Source organism: Ambystoma mexicanum, chromosome 1q, assembly GCF_040938575.1.
Source record: "Ambystoma mexicanum isolate Mex_15411 chromosome 1q, UKY_AmexF1_1, whole genome shotgun sequence".
In the NCBI taxonomy this organism is placed as follows: Eukaryota; Metazoa; Chordata; class Amphibia; order Caudata; family Ambystomatidae; genus Ambystoma; species Ambystoma mexicanum.
This window is the reverse complement of record NC_090922.1, coordinates 996533874-996557009: the sequence shown is the minus strand read 5'-3', so window position 1 is coordinate 996557009 and position 23136 is coordinate 996533874. Positions and strand designations below refer to the sequence as shown.

Sequence of the window (23136 nt, the reverse complement as noted above, 5' to 3'; positions counted from 1 at the left end):
AAAATATCCTCCACCCTGTTGGCCAGGACTTTCGTAAATAACTTAGCATTGATGTTAATCAGTGCTATGGGCCTGTAGGACCCACAGGATGCCGGATCTTTGTTGGGCTTCGGAAGGTGGTTAACTTAATTTCTTCCATTGTCAGGGTAATAGGCCTCCCGAAGCCGAATGTATTAAATAGGTTAGTGAGTCTAGGGGCTAGCTGCACCTGAAACACTTTGTAGAACGCAGCCGGGTATCCAACGGGGCCTGGGACTTATTGAGCAGAGGTTCCCGTATTGCTCGCATCACTTCCTCCACTGTGGTTTTGGCCTTCAGCACTTCCGGCTCGGCAAGGTTTATTTTCTGAAGCGGGACCTCCCTGAGGTAGGCCTCTTGACTGCCTGATTGGGGTGGTCCAATGCATATACCATGGAGTAGAACTCTTCAAATTGTTGGTTTATTTCTCGAGTTGTGTTAAACATGTCACCTTGGGTGGGGGTAGCTATTTCCTGAATTATTTGCAAGGCTACTTTTTTTTGAGCTGGCATGCCAGCAGCCTATCTGCTTTGATCGCCCTGAGGTAGTAGCTCTGGCACAGGGCTAATAGCCCAGTTTCCGCCTTCCTAGTGTGGAGCATAACAAGTTTGCCCTAAATGTTTCTATATACCTAGCATAGCCTCATCCTTGAGTCTGTCTCCATTTGACGCATAACGTTCTGGAGCTCTGCTCTAATTTTTATTTCCAGCGCCCTGTTTTGTTTAGCCCTACCCACCAACATTGCGATAAGATCGCCCCGACCGCTGCCTTGAAGGCGTCCTAGATGGAACTCTGATACCCTGCAAAGAAGTCTGATAAACCCCTGAGGGAATGCCCACTTCCAGAGCTTCTGAGTTGCAGTAGGCAGATAAATCATGAATGTGAGAGGCACATGATGCGACAGTAGGATAACTCCTTTTAACAAATTATCTATCCGGCTGACCAGTGACGCAGAGGCCCATAAATAGTCTATTCGAGAGAAGGTCTAATGTACATGCGAATAGAAGGTGTAACCTTTGTTTGTGCCCTTGTGAGTCACCTAGACATTGTGGAGCGCTAATTCCATTAATAAGATGTCTCCCTTCCCATAGTGCTCTAATTCTGCCAGGGTAGCCCTTATAAAACTATCTTGCTCTGAGTTGGGGGTGTATATGTTCACTACCGTAAGGTGTATCGTCCCTTTTTGCAAGTATGGAAATATGTATCTCCCATGGGATCCGCGTTTGCATCCAGGACCCAGAGGAGCAGATTCATCTTGCTTGCAATTAGTACACCCGCCACATTGCCATGCGCATTTGATTGATATATGTGTAAGTAGCCTCATAGCTTGAATCTTTGACCGTCTTGCTTCCTGATATGAGTTTCTTGTAGGGCCACACAATCTGGTTGTATTCTGCGTAGGTACCTATCCACCTTCTGCCGCTTAGCATGGGAATTTAGACCTCTGACATTAAGTGTCAGGCACCTGAAGTTGGCCCCTGAAGTGTGTTACCCATGGTAATTCCGTCCCACTTCCCTGAGCTGTCGGCATCCTTCACCCCATGTGTGCTACTGTCCGCGTGCCCCACTTCGGTTTCCCCCCGGCCCCCAACATGCCCTCCCCAACTTCCCCAAGACCTGGGGCGAACCTTGTTCCAAGAGGTTCCTCCGGCCTAGTGCCTTTGGGTGCGGCTCGCTTTCCATACCAGGACATAATAGCCGGGTGTTGTCCTGGACCTCCTGAGCGATTCCAAGTGCGGACAGGTATGTAGTCACTCAATCTCCCGCTCATCCTTGTCTCCTTAGTTCTTGTGCTGTGACCCCGCCAGCTTTTGATGGGTGCTTTTAAGGTGGTGAACTCTGTTGGCCCTCTTTTGTGCTGGTGCTCAATCCATCCCCTATCGGGCAGCGATTCCTACGTTTCAGGCTTGGTATTTGCAGCCATTCTCAGGGTTTTCTCTTTTTGGGGGACGTCTCCACCTCGGTGCGCCAGGCTTTTGGGGGCAGGCATCCTCCTCCGTTAGGTGAAGAATATGCTCCCCTTCTGCACCTAAGGTGATTTTACGGTGGCGCCCATCCCAGGTGAAACGGAGACCGAAGGGTAATATCCATTTTATATTTGATTTGCTTAGCTCGAAGAGCCAGCACAGTCGGCCCCATCTCCCGACGCTTCTGAAGTGTCACCTGGGCCAGGTCTTGAAATAGTTGTATCTCTTTGCTGTTGAACGTGATGGACTCCTGTCGCCGAGCCTCCGAAGAATAAGTTAATTTTGGGAGTAGCGTGTTAGCGCCGACAGTGTCCCTGGGGCGGGCGCCCGGTTCCTGTCTTCTGGTGCGTGTTCTGTGTACTCTGTCAATTAGTACTTCTTCCGCTGTACCCTCCCCGAGGATATCTGCTAAAATCTGCTGCACAGTTCCCTTGAGCTCTTTATCCCCTGCCGCCTCAGGCAAGTTCCTGATTTGGATGTTAGATCTACAGTATCTATTCTCTAGGTCCTCGCATTGCAATTCTAACTTGTGGGATAGCCTCGCCAAATCTTTGATTGTTTCATCCATCTTCCTGCCATCTTCCACCAGCTCTTGGAGCGCTCTCTGTGGTGTGTGTATGCTCTTCGAAGGTTGCAAAGTCTTTTTTCATGTCATGGTTTGAATGCTTGATTTCAGATGTTTTTGTTGCAAGTTGGGACTGGAAAGTGTCAGAAGGTTTCTCTTGGAATTCGTTAAAGCAGGCCTCCAGGTCTGCTTTGGACATTGCCATTTCTCACAAGGGTGTGAGTTGGGTGGGCATCTCTCTGTGAATGCTCCTGGTTCGTGTGGAGGGTGGGGCGGTCTGGTCCTTATTCCTGGTCCAGCAGTGGCGAGGGGTTCCCTCTCTTGGCACCGCTGGCGGAGGACACTTGCCAGGATTGCCCCATCCCTTGCTTCTTGGCATCAGATGGGGCCCCCTTGCTCCTCCTATATGGCTCTTCACTGTTGAGGGGGAGAGCCCAGTCTCCCCTGTTTGTTGTGCGTTGCCTTGGGTCCTAGTTGAACCGAGTCCCCGGAAGGGTCTTGGTCTCCCTTGCCGCAATAGCGGGAAGCTTGTGTCTCTCAGGGAGGGAAGGGGAATAGATGCCTGCTCACCAAAGAAAGGGGCGCACCTTGGTCTACCCCCCTGGGATTCTCCTTCCTTCTGCAGGGATCACCGCGCTCCCCACAGGCTGATTGTCGCTTTTTGCTCCTTGATGGGGCACTGTACCCCTTGCAGCCAGTGGGGAGGCCCCTGCTGCTGTGTCTGGTATTTAGTGGGAGCCCCCTTTCCTGGGCACACCTGGCAGTGATCCCTGCCAGTCCTGGGCCTGCTCCCGACATCTGCTCCCTCCTCGCCTCTTTCCTAACGATTGTCCCTGCTGCTTGATGGCCACTCTCCTGCTTCTTTTCACTAGGGGCACTGTCTGTTGGCCTTCTCCAGTCTCTGCAGGGCCGTTCACCTTCATGTGTTGCTGTCGGCAAATTTCGGGCAGCATTGTGCAGAATAGTGCCACACAGGGTGTGCTTCAGCGGGGGCGGTCCCACTATGCAATGCCTCCTCCCTCTCCACTGGTGAGCCATAATTGCTTCACTCCCCAAACATGAGGGGCCCACTCATTGGTCCCTAGTGCTGCGGGCTGTCTGACCCACGTTTTGGTTGCCGGGTCCGCTGGATGGCCTCCTGGGGCCCCGGCCACTGGTGCCGAGTGCCTCTGCTGCTGAGCTTAGTGCTGGGGTTCAGAGCCCCAGTCGCTCTGTATGCCGGTGTCGGGTATTTGTGTTGGCGCCCCCCACGTCTAGGAGTACCCGCAGACCTCTCACTGAGCCACTGGGCCCTCTCGCAAGGGCTTTGCCGGCGGTGGAAGCGGTGCAGGATCGCGGCGATGCGGAGGGGGGTGGGACTCCCCTCAGCACACTTCGCCGCAGAGGAGTCCCATGGAGTTATGCAGCCCAGCTGCTATGGTGCATGATTGCGGGAGGACCCAGTGCCCTTAGGGTCCGTCAACGAGGGTCGAGTCGCCTGAGTGCCGCCATTTGGAGTTTTCGGGAGACCAAGCACTGACTGGCACATCCTCACTCCTCTGCTGCCCTCTTGGAATCCAGTATTACTATTTTTATGTCTGCTCTTGTCCTTATTTTAGCTTCTGTATTCCATTACTCCGAATATTTTGTGGCTTGTCACGCATCTCTGAACACCACCAAAACTTTTAAAGAGAAGAGTCAGGGGACCCCATGCTGATTTACCTCAGCGTATGCAAGTTTCTGGATCATGCGCCACTGATATGGAGCTCTTCTCGGGGTAATGGTGTTTATTTCTGGATAAGGCTCACTAGCGGCTTGCCACGCACTTTTCAAACAAACAGTGAAAGTTTCTGATGGTAAGGATCAACCAGAGAAACCTGAGAGCAAAGATCAACCTGTTTTTATGCCCATAAAATGGGTGAAGCCCCATGCATTCAAAACACTTATGTACATCGCAGATATGCCCAGCACTATGAACATTCAAGAGCCTTGAAAGCACCCTTTCAAGGATTTCAATAAGGTGTGTACTTCGGAGTGCAAGATATAGCTAAATTAGTCCACCCCAGCAGATTTTGCTTTGCAGTGTCCTGGATTTAAACCACTAATGCATATCGCAAGACATTCTGATGATATTACTGATTTAGAATCATGTAAGATACATTAAATTCATCAATTATTGTTTTAATGCTTGGAATGGTTTCATTTGAGTTCAGATTTCTTGTAAATAACTAACATTTGTTTCAGCTTGCAGAACATCGAGAGATGCGCAGTGCTTGCAGCCTGGAATCTCTCTGCCAATGTCCATTATATGAAGAAGCCATGCACCTTGCGGAGGAGGGTAAAGTTTATTGCAGGGTTCTAAGGTTAGTTTTCTCATTATTTTCTTTTGTATTGGAACCAAATGTCCATCTGCAGCCATCTTTAATAGAATAATTGTATTCATGTATTTTGAAAGGTACAAAATCAGATACTATTTTGTTAATTATTGGAACACACAGCTTTTCAGTCTAAAAGCTTATCGAAGTGTTTTGGTGCTCATTCCATGTGTTTTTTCAATCTTTGGTGATCAGCCAACTTTCTATCAGCCCCACAAATCTCTGTCTGCCGTTTGGCAGAGCAGAAAATGCAAGGGCACCAAGGTTCTGTTGTTGTTGCCGTTAACATAATTTTCAGTCTGTTACATGTATTGTGGATATTCCACTTTCCAAACGTACCGTTTGAGATGTAGCCTTTGAGCTTCTTTGTGTTCATTGTACACATTCCCACTTTGTAGCTCAAAAGCGATTTTGCAGAAAGTTAATGTATATTGCCAGTAGTGTGGTTAGTGCATGGACTGAAAAGTAGGGATTACTTACCAGTAATGTTTAATTTTCCCGGTCCTGCACAATATTTGAGGCACCAGCTCCATGACAAGAACCCTTTTTTCCACTTTTGTCTTAAACCCCACCTCTTCTTCCTCTTGGAGTAAATACTGTCTTTTACCCATGATGCACCAATTATTATTTTCCAAATACAATATGGTCCCATACAGAGACTTGGGAAGGGAGAGGCGGGGCCGTAATTAGTGTGACGAGGAAGAGTAGACCTGTCAGTAATGAGATTACTAATAAGTCATTCTTACATTACCTCCATGTCCCTCTTTCCTGTCCCAGTACTTACTTCTGGGGGCTACCAAAGCATTTGTGAATGGATGGATACGTCCTGAAACAGGAGAAGCACTGTAAAAGGTTACACTCGCTGACTGAGCCCTCTCATCCCTACTCTTCTTCTTTGTCCAAGAGAAAGAGCCACTGCTTCAGGAGTTCTTCGGATCGGTCGGTGCTTGTACCCTTCCCAACCCTGTCCTCCATGTAGGAGGAATGGGAAAGCTTTTGCCAGAAGATGTTGAACAACTTTGCCCAGGCACCAGCAGTTCCGACCCCAGCACCCGTGGCACAGGGGCTGTGATGAACCAGGAATGAGAGGCGGCCACGGAGGATTCATAGTGAGTGCTATAAAGTTTTATTCAAAATGAAAGGGATTGGAAAATTCCTCACTGTCCCTGCTCGGAGGTATTTCCCTACCTCAACCGAAAAATAAGGGTCTATTCCTTGTCAAGATTCCATCCTCATAAATCTGTTCTGATATACCCTGGGCATCACGGACTGGGCACTGGATTCGTTGACCTCTTTCCTCTTGAATCGCCAGCCCAAGTGCAACTGGGCCCTTTTTCTCTCCTCTACCTCACTCCCGAACGTGTGGCATTCCTTAGGGTTGTATCCTCTCACTGTGGCTTTTCAACAGTTACTTTGACCCTCTTGCCCTCTTGATTTACACCTTCTCTCCTCATTTCCAGTGCTATGCTGATGATACTCCGCTCTCCTTTAAGCTTCCCTCCTCTTCCTCCTCTCATTCCCGACTGTCTGACTGCTATTCAGCCATGGTGTGCTGCTAACGATCTCGACCTTAATGCCCGTAAAAAACTGAGATCCTTCTCATTGGGACTCCTACCCCTCCTTCCCTCCTACTCTCTGGCTGCCCTCCTTGGGCCGCCCTCCCCGCACCCTTGTGTGAGGCTAAAAACCTGGGTGTTATATTCGACTCCTCTCTCTCCTTCCCACTTCATATTGCTGAACTTTCCAAGAAGTCCCACCTTCAGCTTCACCTCCTAAGAGGCATTCTCCCTTTCCTCACCTTCCCCCAGAAATTCCATGTCTCCAGAGCTATGGTTCTCTCCAGGCTGGACTACTTCAACAGAATCTTCCTTAATCTGCCTCTTTCCTCCCTCTGCCCTCTTCAACTAATACAGAATAGAACTGCAAGACTTATTCTAGGCCTCAAGCCCAGGGACCGCATCTCTCCATCCCTAAAATCTCCACTGGCTCCCGGTGGTTGCAAGGATCAAATTCAAGACCTTCTGCATCATCCACAAGGCTTCTGGGACTGGGACCCTGCTACATCCAACTCTCTTTTCCGAAATACCTCCCTGCTAGAGTCCTTCGGTCCTCTAGCTCCATCTTTCTGCAGATCAAATGTTTCTCCAAGCAGAGGGTGGAGGTAGACCTTGCTTCGGCGCGAGCCTCCCTCTGGAACGGCCTCCCTGCCCCTCTCCATCTTGAGTTGGATCTCCCTAAGTTCCGGAAGCTTCTCAAGATCTTCCTTTTTTTACTCCTCCTTCCCTCTCCCCCTCCCCTGCTAGTCTCCTCCTGCCGCTGAGACTGGTTGCCTGTGTCCCTTATGAGCCTTATTGGGGTCAGGCCCTCCTTCGACCAGTCCTCCCCCGCACCCCTTCTTACCAGCACTTGCCCTTGGGCACCCTTGCCTGACTAGCCTACCGAGACGGCTCTTCCTCGGCCTTGCACTAGTTCACCCGCTCCCCTTAGCACTTGCCCATTCCCTGGTGCCCCCTCCCTCCTGTACCTCTCCCTCTTCACCCCCTCCCTATCCCATTCCCTTCACCCTGATCTCCCCCCCTTGCACAATCCAAATGTCACAAGGCCTAGTAGGACCGTTACTGTTTTCTCCCCTACTTCCTCATCCCCCATTTTTGTCGTGTGGCACCTGGAAAAACAGGTGCAAAGTTTATTTGTTTGAAAGTGCCCAAATGTTCAAAGTTTCAAAAGAAAAGGATAAAGCCAACAAAAAGGTTCCAAATGGATAGGGTTCACAGTACCAAGCGATGACCCCCTTCCCCAGGTTTCTGTCCACCAGAAACAATTCAACAAGAATTACCAAGTTCTTTATAGCCCAAGAGGACAACTCCCTCTCTTGGTATTTGCATTTCACTTCACAGACTTGACTTTGCCTGGTATTCTCTCCTGCCAGGACTTTCTTAGACAGTTCATTCAATTCACAATCCGATGGGTGCGAGTCTTCCTTGGGATTCTCTTTACACACTTGGCTTTGCACTGTATACTCTCCTGCCAGAACTTTCTCATATAACACAACTCTCTCAATATGAATGCGTGTCCCAGACTAACATGGTTTCTCAGACCTCAATCTTTTTAGATGCATTCAATATCCAACAGGTCAGATACCCCTCTTACAACAGTCTCTCTCTCTTCCAGGGCTTCTTGACCTTCCCACACAGCCTTTCAGCTCCTTCCCCAGTGTGTGGCTATCCTCCTGAAGCACCCCAGTGTCCTACCTTCCCCAGCGGGGGTTCACTGGTTGGGTTTGGCTGCTTCGTTCTTTTTCGTGCCGTACCATGAATGTGAAAGTTTGCTGATCGATCGCGAGAACGCTCAGCTTCTTCTCCGCCCTCTGTCTGGTCATGGCAGGGCTTCGGCTCTTCCGTACTTTACTCTCAGGGATGCTGGCAACCCCTTGGCGTCGGGCACTCCCCTTCACTGTATTTCACCTGCCGTCAGATTCTCCTTGAGCTTCTTACCATGCGAGCTGCTTGCTCGTGTCGTTTATCTCTCCCTTTCCTGCATCAGCTGTGGGGAATTTGAATGTCCCAGCATTGCGTATCTCCTTCCAACAACTAGAGCGCGGTGTGGGCTTCCATGCTCTAGTGATTTTCATAGCTCAATTCCTTTTTCTCCTCCCAGTATTTCCAAAGGATTTATATGTATGGGATTGATAGTTTTTGTCATTCTATTTTCAGGATATTGTAGAAGGCATCAGCAAGTCTTGTAGGTTGTTGAAGGGTGTCACCACAATATGCCATCAAGGCATGAGGAATAGAGAGGGTATCCCTAAAAGGAAAAGGGGATACCATGTCGCATCTGATGAATCTTGTCACCCCTCTGAGGTTTGCCTCCCCCGGTGTGGTCCTCCCTCATATAGTCAGCCCTAGGATCAGGTAGCGGCTGCCGTCTCCTGGCCACATGGGAAGTGGTGACATCATCAGATTCATCACAGGGCCCACCGCGTTTTCCGTGATCAGTAGGGTACCCTCGAGTGACCATCCCCGTGCGCCTCCGGCTCTGTCTGAAGCCGCGTCCGGTCAGTGGCGGAATCCTTGTCAGCGTTGGCCAGTGCCGTATACTCAGCAGCTCTGCAGGATTTTGCTCTGCTTCCCAGAGGCGCCTTCATGTAAAAAATGTATGACATTTATGAAGAGGAGGGGGAACCTGCCCCTTTTGATATAGAACAAAACATGGGTTCTAGGGAAGAGAGGGATTCCCCAGAAGAATTTTATGGGGCTGATGACATGTTAGACCTGGCTTCTGACCTGCAAGGAGCCTGTGGTTTGGGCACCTCCCCGGAGTTGGACATTCTGCCTCCCCCTACTCCAGGCAAACCTCGGATGGTAAAGGTAGCAGATACCTTGGGTCTATCAGCACCGTCTGGGTCCACAAGCTCTGCAATGTTCTGGATGATGCCCTGAAGGAGACCCTGCTGCCTTTCAACCTTGCGGTTGAGGCCACAGTTATGGAAGTGGTGGAGAAGCCCCAGTGGACAGAGCTGGCAAGAAAGTACAGGCCTGCGCCTTCGGACCTGGCCTCCTTCTCCGCCCACTCTTCACCTGAAAGCCTGGTAGTGCAGGCTGCAACAGCGAGACTGAAGACTTCTACCTTCCCGTCCCTTCCACCGGATAGTGAGAGCAAGATGCTGGACGCGTGGGCCAAGATTGTGTTTGCTTCAGGCAGTCTGGCACTGCGTGCCGTGAATGCGTCTTTTTCCATAGCAAACTTCTCTTTTGGCCTCTAGTCTGCTGTAGCCAGTGTTTGATCCACCCCTCTTTCTCTGGACAATAACCTTCTGGAGGGAGTCTATCAGCTTTTGGCGAAGAACACTATTGAACTGGCTCTGAGCTCAGAATGAGGGAGGGGGTGGTATTCCACCTACTTTCTGGTGCCCAGGAAGTGCAGAGCTTTGCGCCCCATTCTGGAACTGCGGCTACTGAATTTGTTCCTTCGCAAGGACGAATTAAAGATGGTCCCTCTGGCCCAGATCTTGCAAGCCCTCGATCTACAGGGTTGGTTGGTGTCCCTGGACCTACAGGACGCTTACTTCCGTGTGCTGATTCATCTGAAGCACAGGAAATACGGGAGGTTCATGGTAGGCCAACAACATGACCATTTCAAGGTCCTGCTGTTCGGTCTTTCGTCAGGGTTTTCACCAAACTGCTGGCAGTGGTAGCGACTTAGCTCAAGAGAGAGGGCATTGACGTCTTTCCCTATCTGGACGACTGCTCATTCGAGCTCGCTCTCCAGAGCTAGTACTGGAGCATCTGCTCCGTACATGTATTCTTTTGCACAGTTTGGGCTTTTCCCAGAATCTCTAAAAGTCTCAGATTCTGCTGTCCCATTATCTCCGATTCAGTCTGGGCAGAGATTTCCCACCTGAGGATCAAGTGGCAAACATTTCTCAGTTGGTCTATGTCTTACAGTCACAGACCGAGCCTCCAGTATGTCTGAGACTTCCTGTGCTTTTTGGGCCTCATAGCCTCCTGCACCCTAGTGGTGCCTGAGGGAGGCTGCGCATGAGATCGATTCAGTGACTTCTTCGTTGCTAATGGCTGCAGTTTCAGGGCCAGACATTGGGCCTTCTAGAGGTCTCGAGTCGAGTAGCCCTGGATCTAGTGTGATGGGCAGAGCGGGACAACTTGCTGAAGGTCGCATTGTTTCGGCAACCTTGGCCCCAGGTGACGGTGGTCATGGCTGCATCAAACTGGTTGCGGGCCTCACTTGTCAAATCTTACAGTGAGCGGTCTGTGGTCTTCCACAGAGTGACGTGAACACATCGACTTGCTGGGGTTAAGAGCGATCAGGCTGGCCCTAATCGCTTTCCTCCCCACTATAAAACGCACTGCTATCCTGATGGACAACACAGTGGCCATGCAATACCTCAACAAGCAAGGTGGAGTGGGGTCCTTGCCTCTGTTCAGAGAAGCAATGAGACTGTGGTTCTCGCCTTTGGAGAATAGCGTCCCTGTGACAGTGCCTCATCTGGTCGGGCGGGAGAATGTTGCAGCGGTTGCCTTGAGCAGACAGACTTTGGCCTCCCATGAGTGGGAGCTCTGTCAGGAAGTTCTGGAGGAGATCTTCTCTCTTTGGGGGACTCCTCTAGTGGACCTCTTTGCTTCCATTGTTAACAGGAAGTGCCTTGACGGTCGACCTCCCTCATGCCTTGCCGTCGATCCCTGTCATTCCATTGATCCACAGGAGACTACGTCTGTTCAGAACGCTGCTAATACTGATCGGCCCGGACTGGGCCCGGAGAATGTGGTATTTGGAACTGCTGGACATGTCCGTTTGACCTCCTTATGAGGAGAGTCGACTTGCACTCCCAGTTGGAAGGGCAGGTCCTCCACCCAAACCTCAGCAGCCTGAACCTTCATGCCTGGCTACTGAGAGACTGAGATACAAGGAGTGGTACTTGAAGGATGACATATACGATGTGCTCCTTTCAGCTCAAATGCCTGCTACTAAACACATTTATGCTAGTAGGTGGCATACATTTTTGATTTGGTGCCAGGAGAAGGACCTGGATCCTTTATCCTGTCCTCTGTCCCCTTTCTTGGATTTTCTGCTTTCCTTGGTCCAAGCAGGCCTGCACTTGGGCACTGTAAAGGGCTACCTAACTGCTATTTCTGTGTTCAAGAGGTACCCGGAACAGGGCTTGTTTTTCACAATCCCCACTGTTAATGCAGTTCTTGCAGGGTTTGTGTAACCAGTTGCCTCCCCGCCAGTTTGTGCTTCCTACGTGGGATTTGAATGATGGAGCGCCTCTATTCCTGTTCTCTTAGAATGCTCACCCTTAAAGTGATTTTCCTGGTTGCCGTCACATCCGCTAGACTGTTGAGTGAGCACTACGCGTTGTCCATTTCGCCTCCGTATTTGTTCTTTTCCAAAGGGAAGGTGACTTTGAGAGTGAGACACTTCTTTCTGCTGAAGTGGGTCTCGGAATTCCATCTCACTCAGAAGATCCATCTTCTTGTGTTCTTACTCTCGCCTCACCCTTCCACGGCAGAGGACGATTTGATCGACTAGCCCCAGTACGGGCTGTTAAGTTCTACATCTTCCATTCTAGAGAGTCTAGAAAAGATTACCAGCTTTTTGTTGGTTACACTGGTGCTCGTGCTGGCAGGGCGGTGACCAAACAGACTGTCGGGGTGGACCATTCTCTGCGTTTCAGAATGCTATGATCTGGCTGGGAAGGATGTTCGTGCGGGTTTCAGAGCTCATTCTTCCACAGGGCTGGCTGCCACCTCTGCCCTGCAGAGGGGAGCCCCTGTCCAGGACATCTGCCAGCCTGCGACATGGGCATCTTTGCACACGTTTGCTCAGCATTGTTTGGATTCCCTTGCAGATCAGGATGCCCATATTGGTAATGCAGTCCTCCATAGTTTTCTGGTTTAAGTGGTGTCCTTGCTTCCTCTCTCTTCCAAATTACGCACTGCTTTGGGAGTCTACCATAGATGAGGAATACGTAGCAGGAAATAATCCATTAGAACAACAAATTACATTACCTGATGGATGCGCTGGTCTTTCTGATGGATGGTCCTGCCACTGATACCTCATCGCCACTGATACCTCATTGCCCTCGCTACCTGCCCCTCTTGTGGTAAGCTAGTACACCATTAGTTCTATGGTCCCCCAGCATCAGTTTTCAGGGGAGGGGGGAAGGGTGGAACTGAGGTCATGGGGTGCGACACAGCCACTTACACTGATCCCAATGTCCCTTCTGGTGCGGACGCATGGAGGCGTCAGGCGAACGTGACAAGGAACCGTGCAGCGCCCCCCCCCCCTCCTTGGTGGCAGAAATGTTTCTGAAGAACAGCTGCGCTGTGATATGGATATCAGAGATGAGGAATCCGTGGAAGGAATATCCATCAAAAAGAACATTACCATGAGGCATGAGCTAAGTATTTTGCTCTTCTGCCCAGTCCTTTGTTGATATGCCTTGGCTCACTGCCATAGGTGGTTGAGCTGCCGCTGTATATGCCTCCATTATAGGTCACCAAACCCATCAATATAGGGGCAGGAGTTGTGGGGGTGGCCCCCTCATGTTCCATGGAATAATGTTTCTGCAAAAACTGCCATTTTTCGGCAAATTGATAGCATGGCAACATTTTTGCGGGGACTTTATTACATGGAACCGGTTTTGAACAGGTTGTCCATTGTTATGAAAGCCTGTATTCTTTCTACATACTTTCAAACAGCTCTTTTCATCCCTTACCTGTGCTACCGCTCCTCTTCCATGAAAGTAGGGTCCTGAAGAAAAGCTGGAAGTACCAACTCTTAAGACTGATGATTTCAATAGAACCTTTGGTAAAAAAGCCTGGTTCAGAGCACAGTACAAGCGACTCTTTAGTATATGATGGTTTGCCACTTCTCTTCCAACCTTCTGGCTGAATTTATTGCTACAAAAAAGCATCTTCATAGTTCGAAATTTAAGATTAATGCAGTCTAGCGGGTCAAAAGGAGGGACCTGAAGTGTTTTCAGTACCAGGGGTAGAACCCAGGCTGGCCAACTTTCTGCTGTGACAGGGCGTGATTGAGAGAAACATTTCAGCAGTTTAGGTACAAGGTTCTCCAAAGCCTTGTAAAGCCACCCAGAGTGGTCTCGGGGAAGAGATTGTCAGCCCGTCAAATCCACACCCGGCCACCACAGAATAAAATGAAGTACTGAAAGGCTTTGACATTCTAATGGATGGGAAACTTCTCCCCGCACCATTTATCAAACTGCTTCCAGTGGATCCTTTTGTGTAGTTGACGTCATTACACCTTGGAATGCCTTAAAAAATGGAGGGGTATAAACCCTGTCTTGCCACACACCCTATTAATTTCAAAACCCTTCACTGGAATATTTTGCTGCTCCCGTTCTTCGACAGATTCTAGATTGATTTGGGAAATGTAGGAATAAGAAATGTCAGGGATCCGCTCTCTCCTTGGCCATACCAGTTTCACTTCTGCCTCCCTATTTCTGATGAGCAATCTCAGAAAAAGCGAGAGAGGAGGAAAGGCCATTGCATTATCATTGCTTCCATCCCTAACCCATCACAATCTGCAACCTGCAGCAAAATAAGGGAACCTTCTCATTATGCGAGGAGGCAAAAAGATCCAGAATCGGAGTCCTGAGTCTTCTGCAGATTTCCTAAACACTTGTGTCCCAGGCTCCCATACTGAGGAAGTAAAGACCCTATTTACTGCATCCGTCTCCACATTGTCCACTCCGTTGGTATGGCTAGCACTGAGAGCAGTTGGATTATTCGCACCTGGGGAAGGGCTCTCCCCCAATCAGGTGGCTGGAACAGCAGGCGAAAATACACATTCCCAGCACACTGTCCCAGCCATTCCCAGCACACTGTCCCAGCCAACAAGGCGCTTTCGTTTTTCCTTTTTTTATTCTAGTGTGAGGAGGCAACAGGGAGCCTCTCCCTGTTGCCTCCCACATCCCCCAAATGTCCCAATTTAATTTTTTCCCCCTAATCCTCCCTCCACCCCAACTGACCTGCGAGACTGGAGCCTTGCGCTCAGTTCCCCGATCTTCTCCTGTCTGGCCTCCCCCATTGAAATTGAAAAGGTAACGAGGTCCCTTTTTGGGTGGTGGCAGCCATTTTGGAAAATGTTTTCCATGGCCGACTTCATCCGAAAAGGAAACTAGTCCCATTTCAATTTCAATGGTGGTGGCCATCTTTAAAAAAAAAAAAAAAGATTCTCCAACGGGAGATGGGCTCGCGCAGAGAAGATATCCCATCGGATGAAAAAAACCAAAACTATCCACATCCCGGGGTGCGAATAGCTTCCATGCCCCGGCTGGGGGGCAGACATGGGGTTTAACGGCCCGCAATCCGGACTCAGGCCCACGCTTCGCTCTGCCCAATTAAAGCTTTTAACTCGCTCAAATTGAAGGGCCTGCATGCCTCCAGCTGTCTTTCTTCTACCAATGGCCTGCACCCCCCCACCACCTGTAGAAAGTATGGTGTCTGACAGCTTGTCAGCGGCAACCCCATCAATCCCTGTGATATGTAAATCTTGAATTCAAAGCTATGGGAATGCTCCCCATCTAATAGGACTTCTAAGTGTATTTGCAGTCTTTGTGTTAGGTCTTCCAGCGGGAGTACCTGAACCTTGGCTTTCCAAAACCTGCATGATGAAATTCAAGTCTTGTGAGGGCATTAACCGTGACTTCTTTTGGCTTATTAGGATCCCCATCGAATTTGAGCTTCTTACATATATTTTCTCTGTTCCAAGAGCGGTTTCCTTGATGTTGAAATCATCAAGCCCTCAAGGTATGGGATGGCATGAAATCCCCTCCCTGTACAGCCAAGCCACTATTGATTGGACATATCTCTGCATCTCTTTACCAAAGAGCTAATTTCAGGCCAAATGGGGAGTACCTTGAAATACAGATGATAACCTGCAAACCTTAGAAACTTCGGTTGAGCCCTGTGTGTTGGCACATGGAAATGCAATTGCTGCAGATCTATTGACTCCAATGGAATTTTCTGCAATGTGTCCATCTTGAATTTCTTCAGTGAAACAATGGGATTCAGATTCTTGAGTATCAGAACAAAGCAACATTTTCCATTCTGTTACTGAACCAAGAATATTATATAATAGAAACTGAGAATTCTTTCTTGCTTGGGGACCCGAGCAAACAAGTTTTTCTTTCATAGCACCTGAATCCCAGCAAACCTAGTCTATCTCCTCTTCTTCCTTCGTGCCAGCTGATTTGTAACATGTCCTGCAGTTTCTTGGTGAGCTGAAAACTCTATTCTGTACCCATATCGCTCTGAACCGTTAACCAAACTCTTGACTGCCCCCTCTTGTGCATGCTCCTAGCTCAAGGTAAATGGCAAATCAAATGGATAGCCCTGCCAGGATGCTTGCTGTGAAAGAAATATTTTTGTTCATGCTAATTTCCCCTGCATTCTTACCCACTGAGTGTGCACCGGCTTGCTCTTACCCCACCGGCCTGCTTACACTGCTAGCTGTGCATACTAGCGGCCCCCACGTGCCCTGCTACATGCATGCATGCAGCAGCACGCTCGTCGTAGACTGTGCTGAATTTCTGCCGTTTGAGGCCCAAATTCATTTTGCCATGCAGCAGCCTTGTGGCAGCGCTTTCCCTCACCCTGCAGGAGAGGCCGTCTGTTACTGAGCTCTGCCATCGCAGGCTGTGCTGATCTTTCACATTACCCGCTCGGTCCTGCAGCAGTTCAAAGTGGCGACTATATGCCTGCAGGAGGGCACGCTCAATTTTACATCTCAACTGTGTCTCCTGGCTGTGCAGGAGCCCCAGGAGCAGTTTTCACCTGGGAGTCATCCAATTCTTAGCAGACAGAATCCTCCATCAGGGAAACCAGAATGTTGCCACGCAGGGAGACCATAGGAGCTTACAGCCAAGAGGTACATCCGGGCTCCTGGCAGAAAGCCGGAACAACTTTCACTGGTGCCTCATGGGTAAGAGGCGGTATATACTACTAGGAAGAAGGGATGGGCTTTCAGAGAAAAAGTGGAATAAGCGTTCCTGTGATGGAGGCTGGTCCCTCATAAATAAGTACTGGGGAAAAAAAGAGGGACGTGGAGGTAATGTATATAATTGTTTACACATTGGATGGGGGATACCTGTAATACCTTAGTTCTTTGTTGTTCTGCTCTCGCTCTTTTTCCTACTGGTTGGGACAGCCTGCATCTGAAGATGGGTTCCAAAAGCGGTCTCAAAAATATAGCTGTCACTTTAATAACACGTTGCAATATTATGTAAGCCTTTACATGCATGCAACCATCCACTCGCAGCATGCCGTCTTCCACCCTTGTGTCACGAACTGCCTCACTCAGTTCCACTTTTTTCTGCCCACAAGGTGGGCAGGGGATTTGCTTTGCTTCGTGACACCCTCCCTTTTTGGGGCATTACTAGTAGCTGTTCACTCCTTTTTTAAATTGTGATTGGTACATTTTCCTTCCTTACAGTGAGGTGCCTTCCTCTGACACGTATGCCGTATAATATGGGCTTCATGAAATGTATCCGATGAAGGTCAGTTCTCTGTGGCCAATCCTCATGCCTGCATGCAGTGTTTGGTAATCCATCATCCGCCAGTGAGTACATGTGTGTTCTACAGAGGAATTCACACGAAGTCTCTGCAAAACCACTTTCTTTCCATGGCAGAGCTGGGACCAGTAACAAAGATCACCAGGAACTTTGTCAGGACCAGAAATTGCAGATTTTGGTAAGGGTCTGTAGGTGGTGGTATGTCTTTCGGCACCCCCCCTTTAGTACAGTGGTGAGGATTTCACCCTCAATTTTGGGATTTTCACAGGTATGTCTTGGGAAGCCACAGGTAAAATTACACTGAGTACTTCTGAGTGGGAAAGCGCACGTACCCCTTGGAGGGAAGGTAGTCTGAGAGTATTCTGGTGACTCCATATTGGAAAATCTGTTTAAGCCTGTTTAAGCCTGACAAGGTCACCATTGTAGTACTGACAAAAAGCTCTGCTACCTCGGACCCCCACCAAACGGGCAAGCACAATTCTGGGTACTTTTGCATCAGCAGGTTTGGTTCATTAGGTGCCACAATTAATGGTTCAGTTACATCATCGGGAACCCAAGTCTTGTACTACTACTGCTGCTTCTCAGGTGTTCTCATTACTAAGGAAAGAGAACAAGGTCTACCATCACAAAAAAGACTAGTGTCTCACCTGATCGCACCAAGTTCGGTAGTGATAATGTTGCTGTGAAAATGGCAGCCAGGTAGCAACATTTCCCTAAAGATTTATCCTGCAGACAATCGCACTTTCCTCAAATATTCTAGGATTGGAGGTAATAATATATAATCATACCCCTCCTACAATATTTGGGGGAAAGAATTTTAGGGGTAAGAAAAAAGTCACTTACCTGGTGACTTATTCACAGCGACATTATGACATGGAACCATTCGGTACTGGTGTCTCTGAAAAGACACTCAAAGAAAAAGAAACTGTCAAAGAAAAAACAGAAGTCTGTAGTTGTGTAGAGTGACTGTTTGTAGTTGCACCTTTTTAGTACTCTGGTTAGATCCAAAACTGGATTTTGCATCTTGGGCTACTCCGAACCAAAAGGGTCCAGGTTTCCACTCTGATAGTCTTGACTAATGCGCAGTTCCTGAACCTGTGTTGCTTAACTTTTAAAATCCTCAACCCGTTGGGATGTTTTCCTCCACATCTCCTATGCGGTCAGAGGAGGAACATCAGTCACTATCTCCTTCAAAAATATTTTTTGAAACACTGTCCAAAGCCATGCACATCTTTGTAGCAAACAAACCAAAAGCTTTGATATTTTTTATTTTATTTTATCTTTTTTTGTTTAAAAACATCCTACGCATGCATTGAAATATTTGTTGCCCATGGAAGCCTCTGTCTTTGAGCAGGGCCTTGGTCATCGGCCCAAGCCCCGTTCTGATTCTACAATCTTGCAATCGCTTGATACCAAATATAAAATACCTTAAGAGGATCCAATTATGCTAATGGGTATTTTGCCTGCTCGTTCTACAGTAGTCCCATGCTCTGCTGCCTTGGGTACTAAGAGCACTGGTCCATCTCCTTCTCCAGCATCTGTCTTGGACAAGAATGTTAGACAATTCAGTGAAAGAAGTCTTATTTGAATGTCTCTCTGCAGCTGAGGAAAATCAATGCCACTACAGTATTTGCAGGTTTCAAAATTCTCATTCATTTGGGATCCTTAGGAAAGGTTCACTGAGTTCCAAGATGTGGCCGAGGAGTTCACTTTCTGGATTAGAGAAAGCAGGGAAGCAGCCCTTTAGCAGCCTCAGTTGATAAAGGACATGACTGACACCATGGCAAGAGCCATTAATGGTGCTGTCTGCATACGGCAGCATGCTTAGCTATTGGATAACTCCTAAATCATGACATACAAAAAATAGTTCTGGATTTAACATTTGATGGTAAAACCTTTTTCGACCAATTCACAGATGAGGTGTTCCAGACATATAAAGCAGAAAAGTAGTTGAGCTCGATCTCTACAAAACAATCTCACCATCTTCAGAAAATGGCTTGGCATCCACACCTTCAGCTACATCCGCACAGGAAGCTAACGACTCTGTTTGACTTCTATCCAGGGATGTGTTTGTCATTGCTTCTGATCCACATCAAGGAGCGTACATCCCGGGACCTGGGAACATTTCCAGGTATCTCCATCATTGGGAACATATTACTGAGGACGCTTGGATTGTAAACCTTGTTCGTCTAGATTATTCTTTGGCTCTCCCTGCTATTTCCACCATCTTCACCGCCAAAGCTCCAAAAGTAATCTCTAGAGTTTCTCAGAGAAATAGTAAAACTTCTCTGCCTGGGAGCAATCTAATTGGTTCCAGAATCGGAAAAAGGTCAGGGGGTCTACTGAAGCTCTTTTATAATATCAAAGAAGTGTAGTTGCTTAAGGCCAATACTGAACCTCTACAACTTAAACAAGTTTTTTTGTGGAGAAATGTTTCGTATGTCAACAGTTTGTCAGATCCTCACAGTTCTTCTGCCCAATGATTAAAACCTCAAGACTCCTGTTTCTACAGCCAAATCGTGAAAGAGAACTACCAGTCAATAAGGGTCGCTGTGGGCAAGAACTTGGCTTCACGTTGTCTTCAACTTTTTTCCCAGACTTTTCACAAAGGTGTTGTCAATAGTGATTTCTCACTTGCGGCTGAAGAACTTTCACATATACCCCTTCATAGAAGACTCGCTAATAAAAGCCAGGTCTGCAAGCAAGGTAATGAAGGCTCACATAACCTGCAATACTGTTTGAAGAGGGGTTTTCAGAGAAAACTCCCAAGTAAAACCTCAGAATATCCAGTTTATTGGAGCAGTGTATTGTGGATACCAGTTGGAACAAGGCCTTTCCTGCCCAGGACAGTGTTTTGTTAAATTCACAGGTGATTCCCCTCTTTTCGAGTGGTCAGGAGATGTCAGTGCAGTGGTTTCAAAGACTTCTGGGCTTGAGTACGTCCTGCATCTACGTGGTCCCGTTCGCGAGGCTGATAATACGGACCCTGCAGCGTCATTATTTGGAGGAGCAAATCAGAGAACCTTCTGATAGGTTTCCTGTTCCCGCATCCTCAGTCTCAGATTTCAATGACAACAGACTCTTCAGATTATGTTTACAGCTCTCTGTGTTCATCTAACCACTCATGGGCCCTCATTGTAAGTTTGCCTGTACGGAAATAACGGTGCCGGTAAGCTCACCGGCACCGTTATTTCCGGACCGGCAAACTACCAGTCTGCAGGCGGGTGCTGTTCTGCCCGCCAGGGTCAGACCTGACGGGTGGAACGGCACACACCCGCAGACCATCACGGAAGCACCGGCACCGTTAATACCGGTGCTGGTGCTTCCGTGGTCCCCATTCCCATTGAGTCCTATTGGACTCAAGTGGGAATGGGGATTAACAATTTACCGGCGCCTGACTTCCCGGAATGCCGGGGTTGTAATGCCCCGGTGTTTGCGGCAAGTCAGGTGGTGGTAAATCATTACGAGTCCGGCGGCTACCTGCTGGTTTTACCGGCACGATTTCCGCCGGACCCGTAATGAGGGCAAGGTCTTTGGTCAGGATGTAAAGTATCACATAAACATCCTGGAGCTTATTACGAACAATACTACTGCCAAATTTTATATAAACAATACGGAAGGGGCTCTCTCTCCTGCCTTTTCTTCTGACAGAACACACATTTGGTATTGGGCCCTTCAAAACCACATTATTCTAATTGCGTTCCATCTGGAAGGGAAGAGGAATTTGTTGGCAGACATTCTAAGCAATAGTCATCCCACGAATGGCAACTGATGTCCTCAGTGGTGAAAATGATGTTCCTCAAATGGGGGTTTCCAGGAGTGGATTTGTTCACATCACAATTCAATGCACTTTATCTACAATACACATTGCTGAAAGGTCAGGGACATCATTCTCTGGGAGATGCTCTCCTGATAGAATGATCAAACAAAATTCTTAATGCTTTCCCTCCGCTTACAATGATTCACAGGGCTCTGATGAGGTTCAGATTAGCATGGAATTCATGCGCTTGGTGTAACGTTTGTCCATGCACGATGTGGTTTTTGGATCTCATAGATTGGCAGTCCTTCCTTTGTTGGATCTGCCTCTAACAGGAGACTGCCTAACTCAGCTGAAGGGGCAGGTGGTTCATCCTTCCCCACAATTGCTGAACTTGGAAGCTTGGTTCCTAAAGAAGTAGCCTTCGGCATTCTACATATTTCGGATCTTATTTTAAAGATCATGGCAGCAGCCAGAAAAGGGTCCACATGAATGCAATATAAAAGCAAGTGGTTGTTTCTTTGATATCGGGCTTTTGATCAGAACATAAACCCACTTCGGTCGACAATATCATGTCTCATTTCAATGAGAGCCTCTACAGGTGTTAAAATCGACAAATGTATGTGCTACCTCTCAGTGTGTGAATTCGGTACTTTCCCTAGTTTATTTTTATTGGGGGACCATGCTCAAATGTGGAAGAAGTTGTACACTATAAGTCAAGAGGAGACTGGTTTACTCCTCCCTTACGATGGAAAAAGCACAGATGCTCACAATTTCTGAATTACAAAGCTGTCGGCTTTACTAGGCTTCCAGCTCAAGAGAGTGCAAAAAACCTGCCGAGTAAATGACATTGCTTTATATTTTATTTCCAATGACATAGTTTTATTCTTAGGTAGTCAGCCACATGACTGACCTGACCAATCAATAAAGGACATTAAAAAACGTTCATGTGCATACTCATACAGTGTTCAGTCACAAACCTTTAGAAACTATGGCTTTATGTGACACTGATTTCTTGACATGGAAAACCACATTCATAGTGGCAATTCCATCAACAGACAGAGTTGAAGGGCGCCAAGCTCTTTCGTCAAAGGAACTTTCCCTAATTTTGCATAAGGATAATCCTTTGTAGCGAATATACTTTCTGATCTACATCCAAATCGAGAGTTCTTCCTGGCAGTTTTTAACCCTAATCTCGTTCATCTCTGGGAGAAGAGGCGTTGCACAATTTTAAAGTATCAAGGACTTTACATAGTACAAAACTGTTTAGAAGATCGGACCAATTGGTCATAGCCTATGGAGGTCTTTCACCTGGCAACAAGGCGCTAAGGCCACTATTGGTAGGTAGGTGGTCTTTTGCATAGCAAAAGCTTATGGCTTGCAGGGGTTTGAGGCTCTGCAGAGACTTCAGGATTATTCTACTAGAGCAAGGCAACATCAGTGAACTTTTAGAAGAGCTGTCCCTATTTTTAAAATCTGTAGGGCAGTCACTATGGCTACTTCTCTCGCTTTTTGCAAGCACTTCATTAGATTCATCTCCGAGAAGAGGTGCTTCTTTTGGCTAAGAGGTGCTTCACAACTTGTTTGCTTGACGCTCTCTGGTATATGCTGTCTCTTCCATCCTTTTCATTTCAAGGGCTTTTTAGTCTGACCCCAACCAGTTGGGAAGAAGGGAGATCTTGAACACAGAGAAATGAAGAATTACCTTCATGATGATTCAGTTTCTCTTAGTCCTTGCTTTCCCTCCTTCATATCACCAACCCAACCATCCCCTGTAAAGCATATACTTTGCTACTGCCGCCTTACGTGAGAGAAAAACACATAATGGAATTCGGTGTGTCGGTTGGTGACGAGACGGTGGAGGGTGGGGTCCTGCAATGTTTTTCTTTAATTGACAGCTATCTTTTGAAAACCAGCTTTTCCGATCTGTCTGGATGCTCGCTGTCCCAACCAGTTGTGAAGGAGCAAGGACTAAGACTGTAGTACTCTTTAGAGTTTTAATTTGATTTACATACACTTTTTTTCCCCATTTTACATAGGACTGAGATGTTAGAGTGTCTAGGAGACAGTGATTTTCTTGCTAAGCTTCATTGTATTCGACAGGCTTTTCAGGTAAATATTGTGTTGTCTCATTGTCTGCGTACAGTGTATGGCTTAATGTGTAAGTGTTGCTTTGGCTATTTGCATGGCTTTGCACACATGCCTATGGTTATTAGCAAATTGCTTTTTCCCTACACCACTGTCACGTAAATAGTGTATGTCTGCATCTGTGAAAACTCTAGCGCAGAGTAATTTGTTGAGTGTGCCGATTTGTTTTACAGATCACTTGTTCAGAATCTTGTAGATCTTGTGAACTGCTCCCCTTTCAAATATGTATAGTGTGCCCAAATTTTTGTTTCCTTATGTTGTGGGATTGTTCC

The 23136-nt window shown here is 47.8% G+C and overlaps 1 protein-coding gene across 2 annotated transcripts in view; it reads left to right on the top strand.

Moving 5' to 3' along the window:
• Positions 1–23136, top strand: part of MIGA1 (mitoguardin 1) — a 1504768-nt gene that overhangs the window by 1052495 nt on the left and 429137 nt on the right. For both annotated transcript variants that reach the window (XM_069641662.1, XM_069641663.1), the window contains exons 9-10: positions 4774–4892; positions 22756–22828. In XM_069641662.1, the coding sequence (XP_069497763.1) occupies positions 4774–4892; positions 22756–22828 (192 nt within the window). The remainder of the gene's footprint in view (positions 1–4773; positions 4893–22755; positions 22829–23136) is intronic.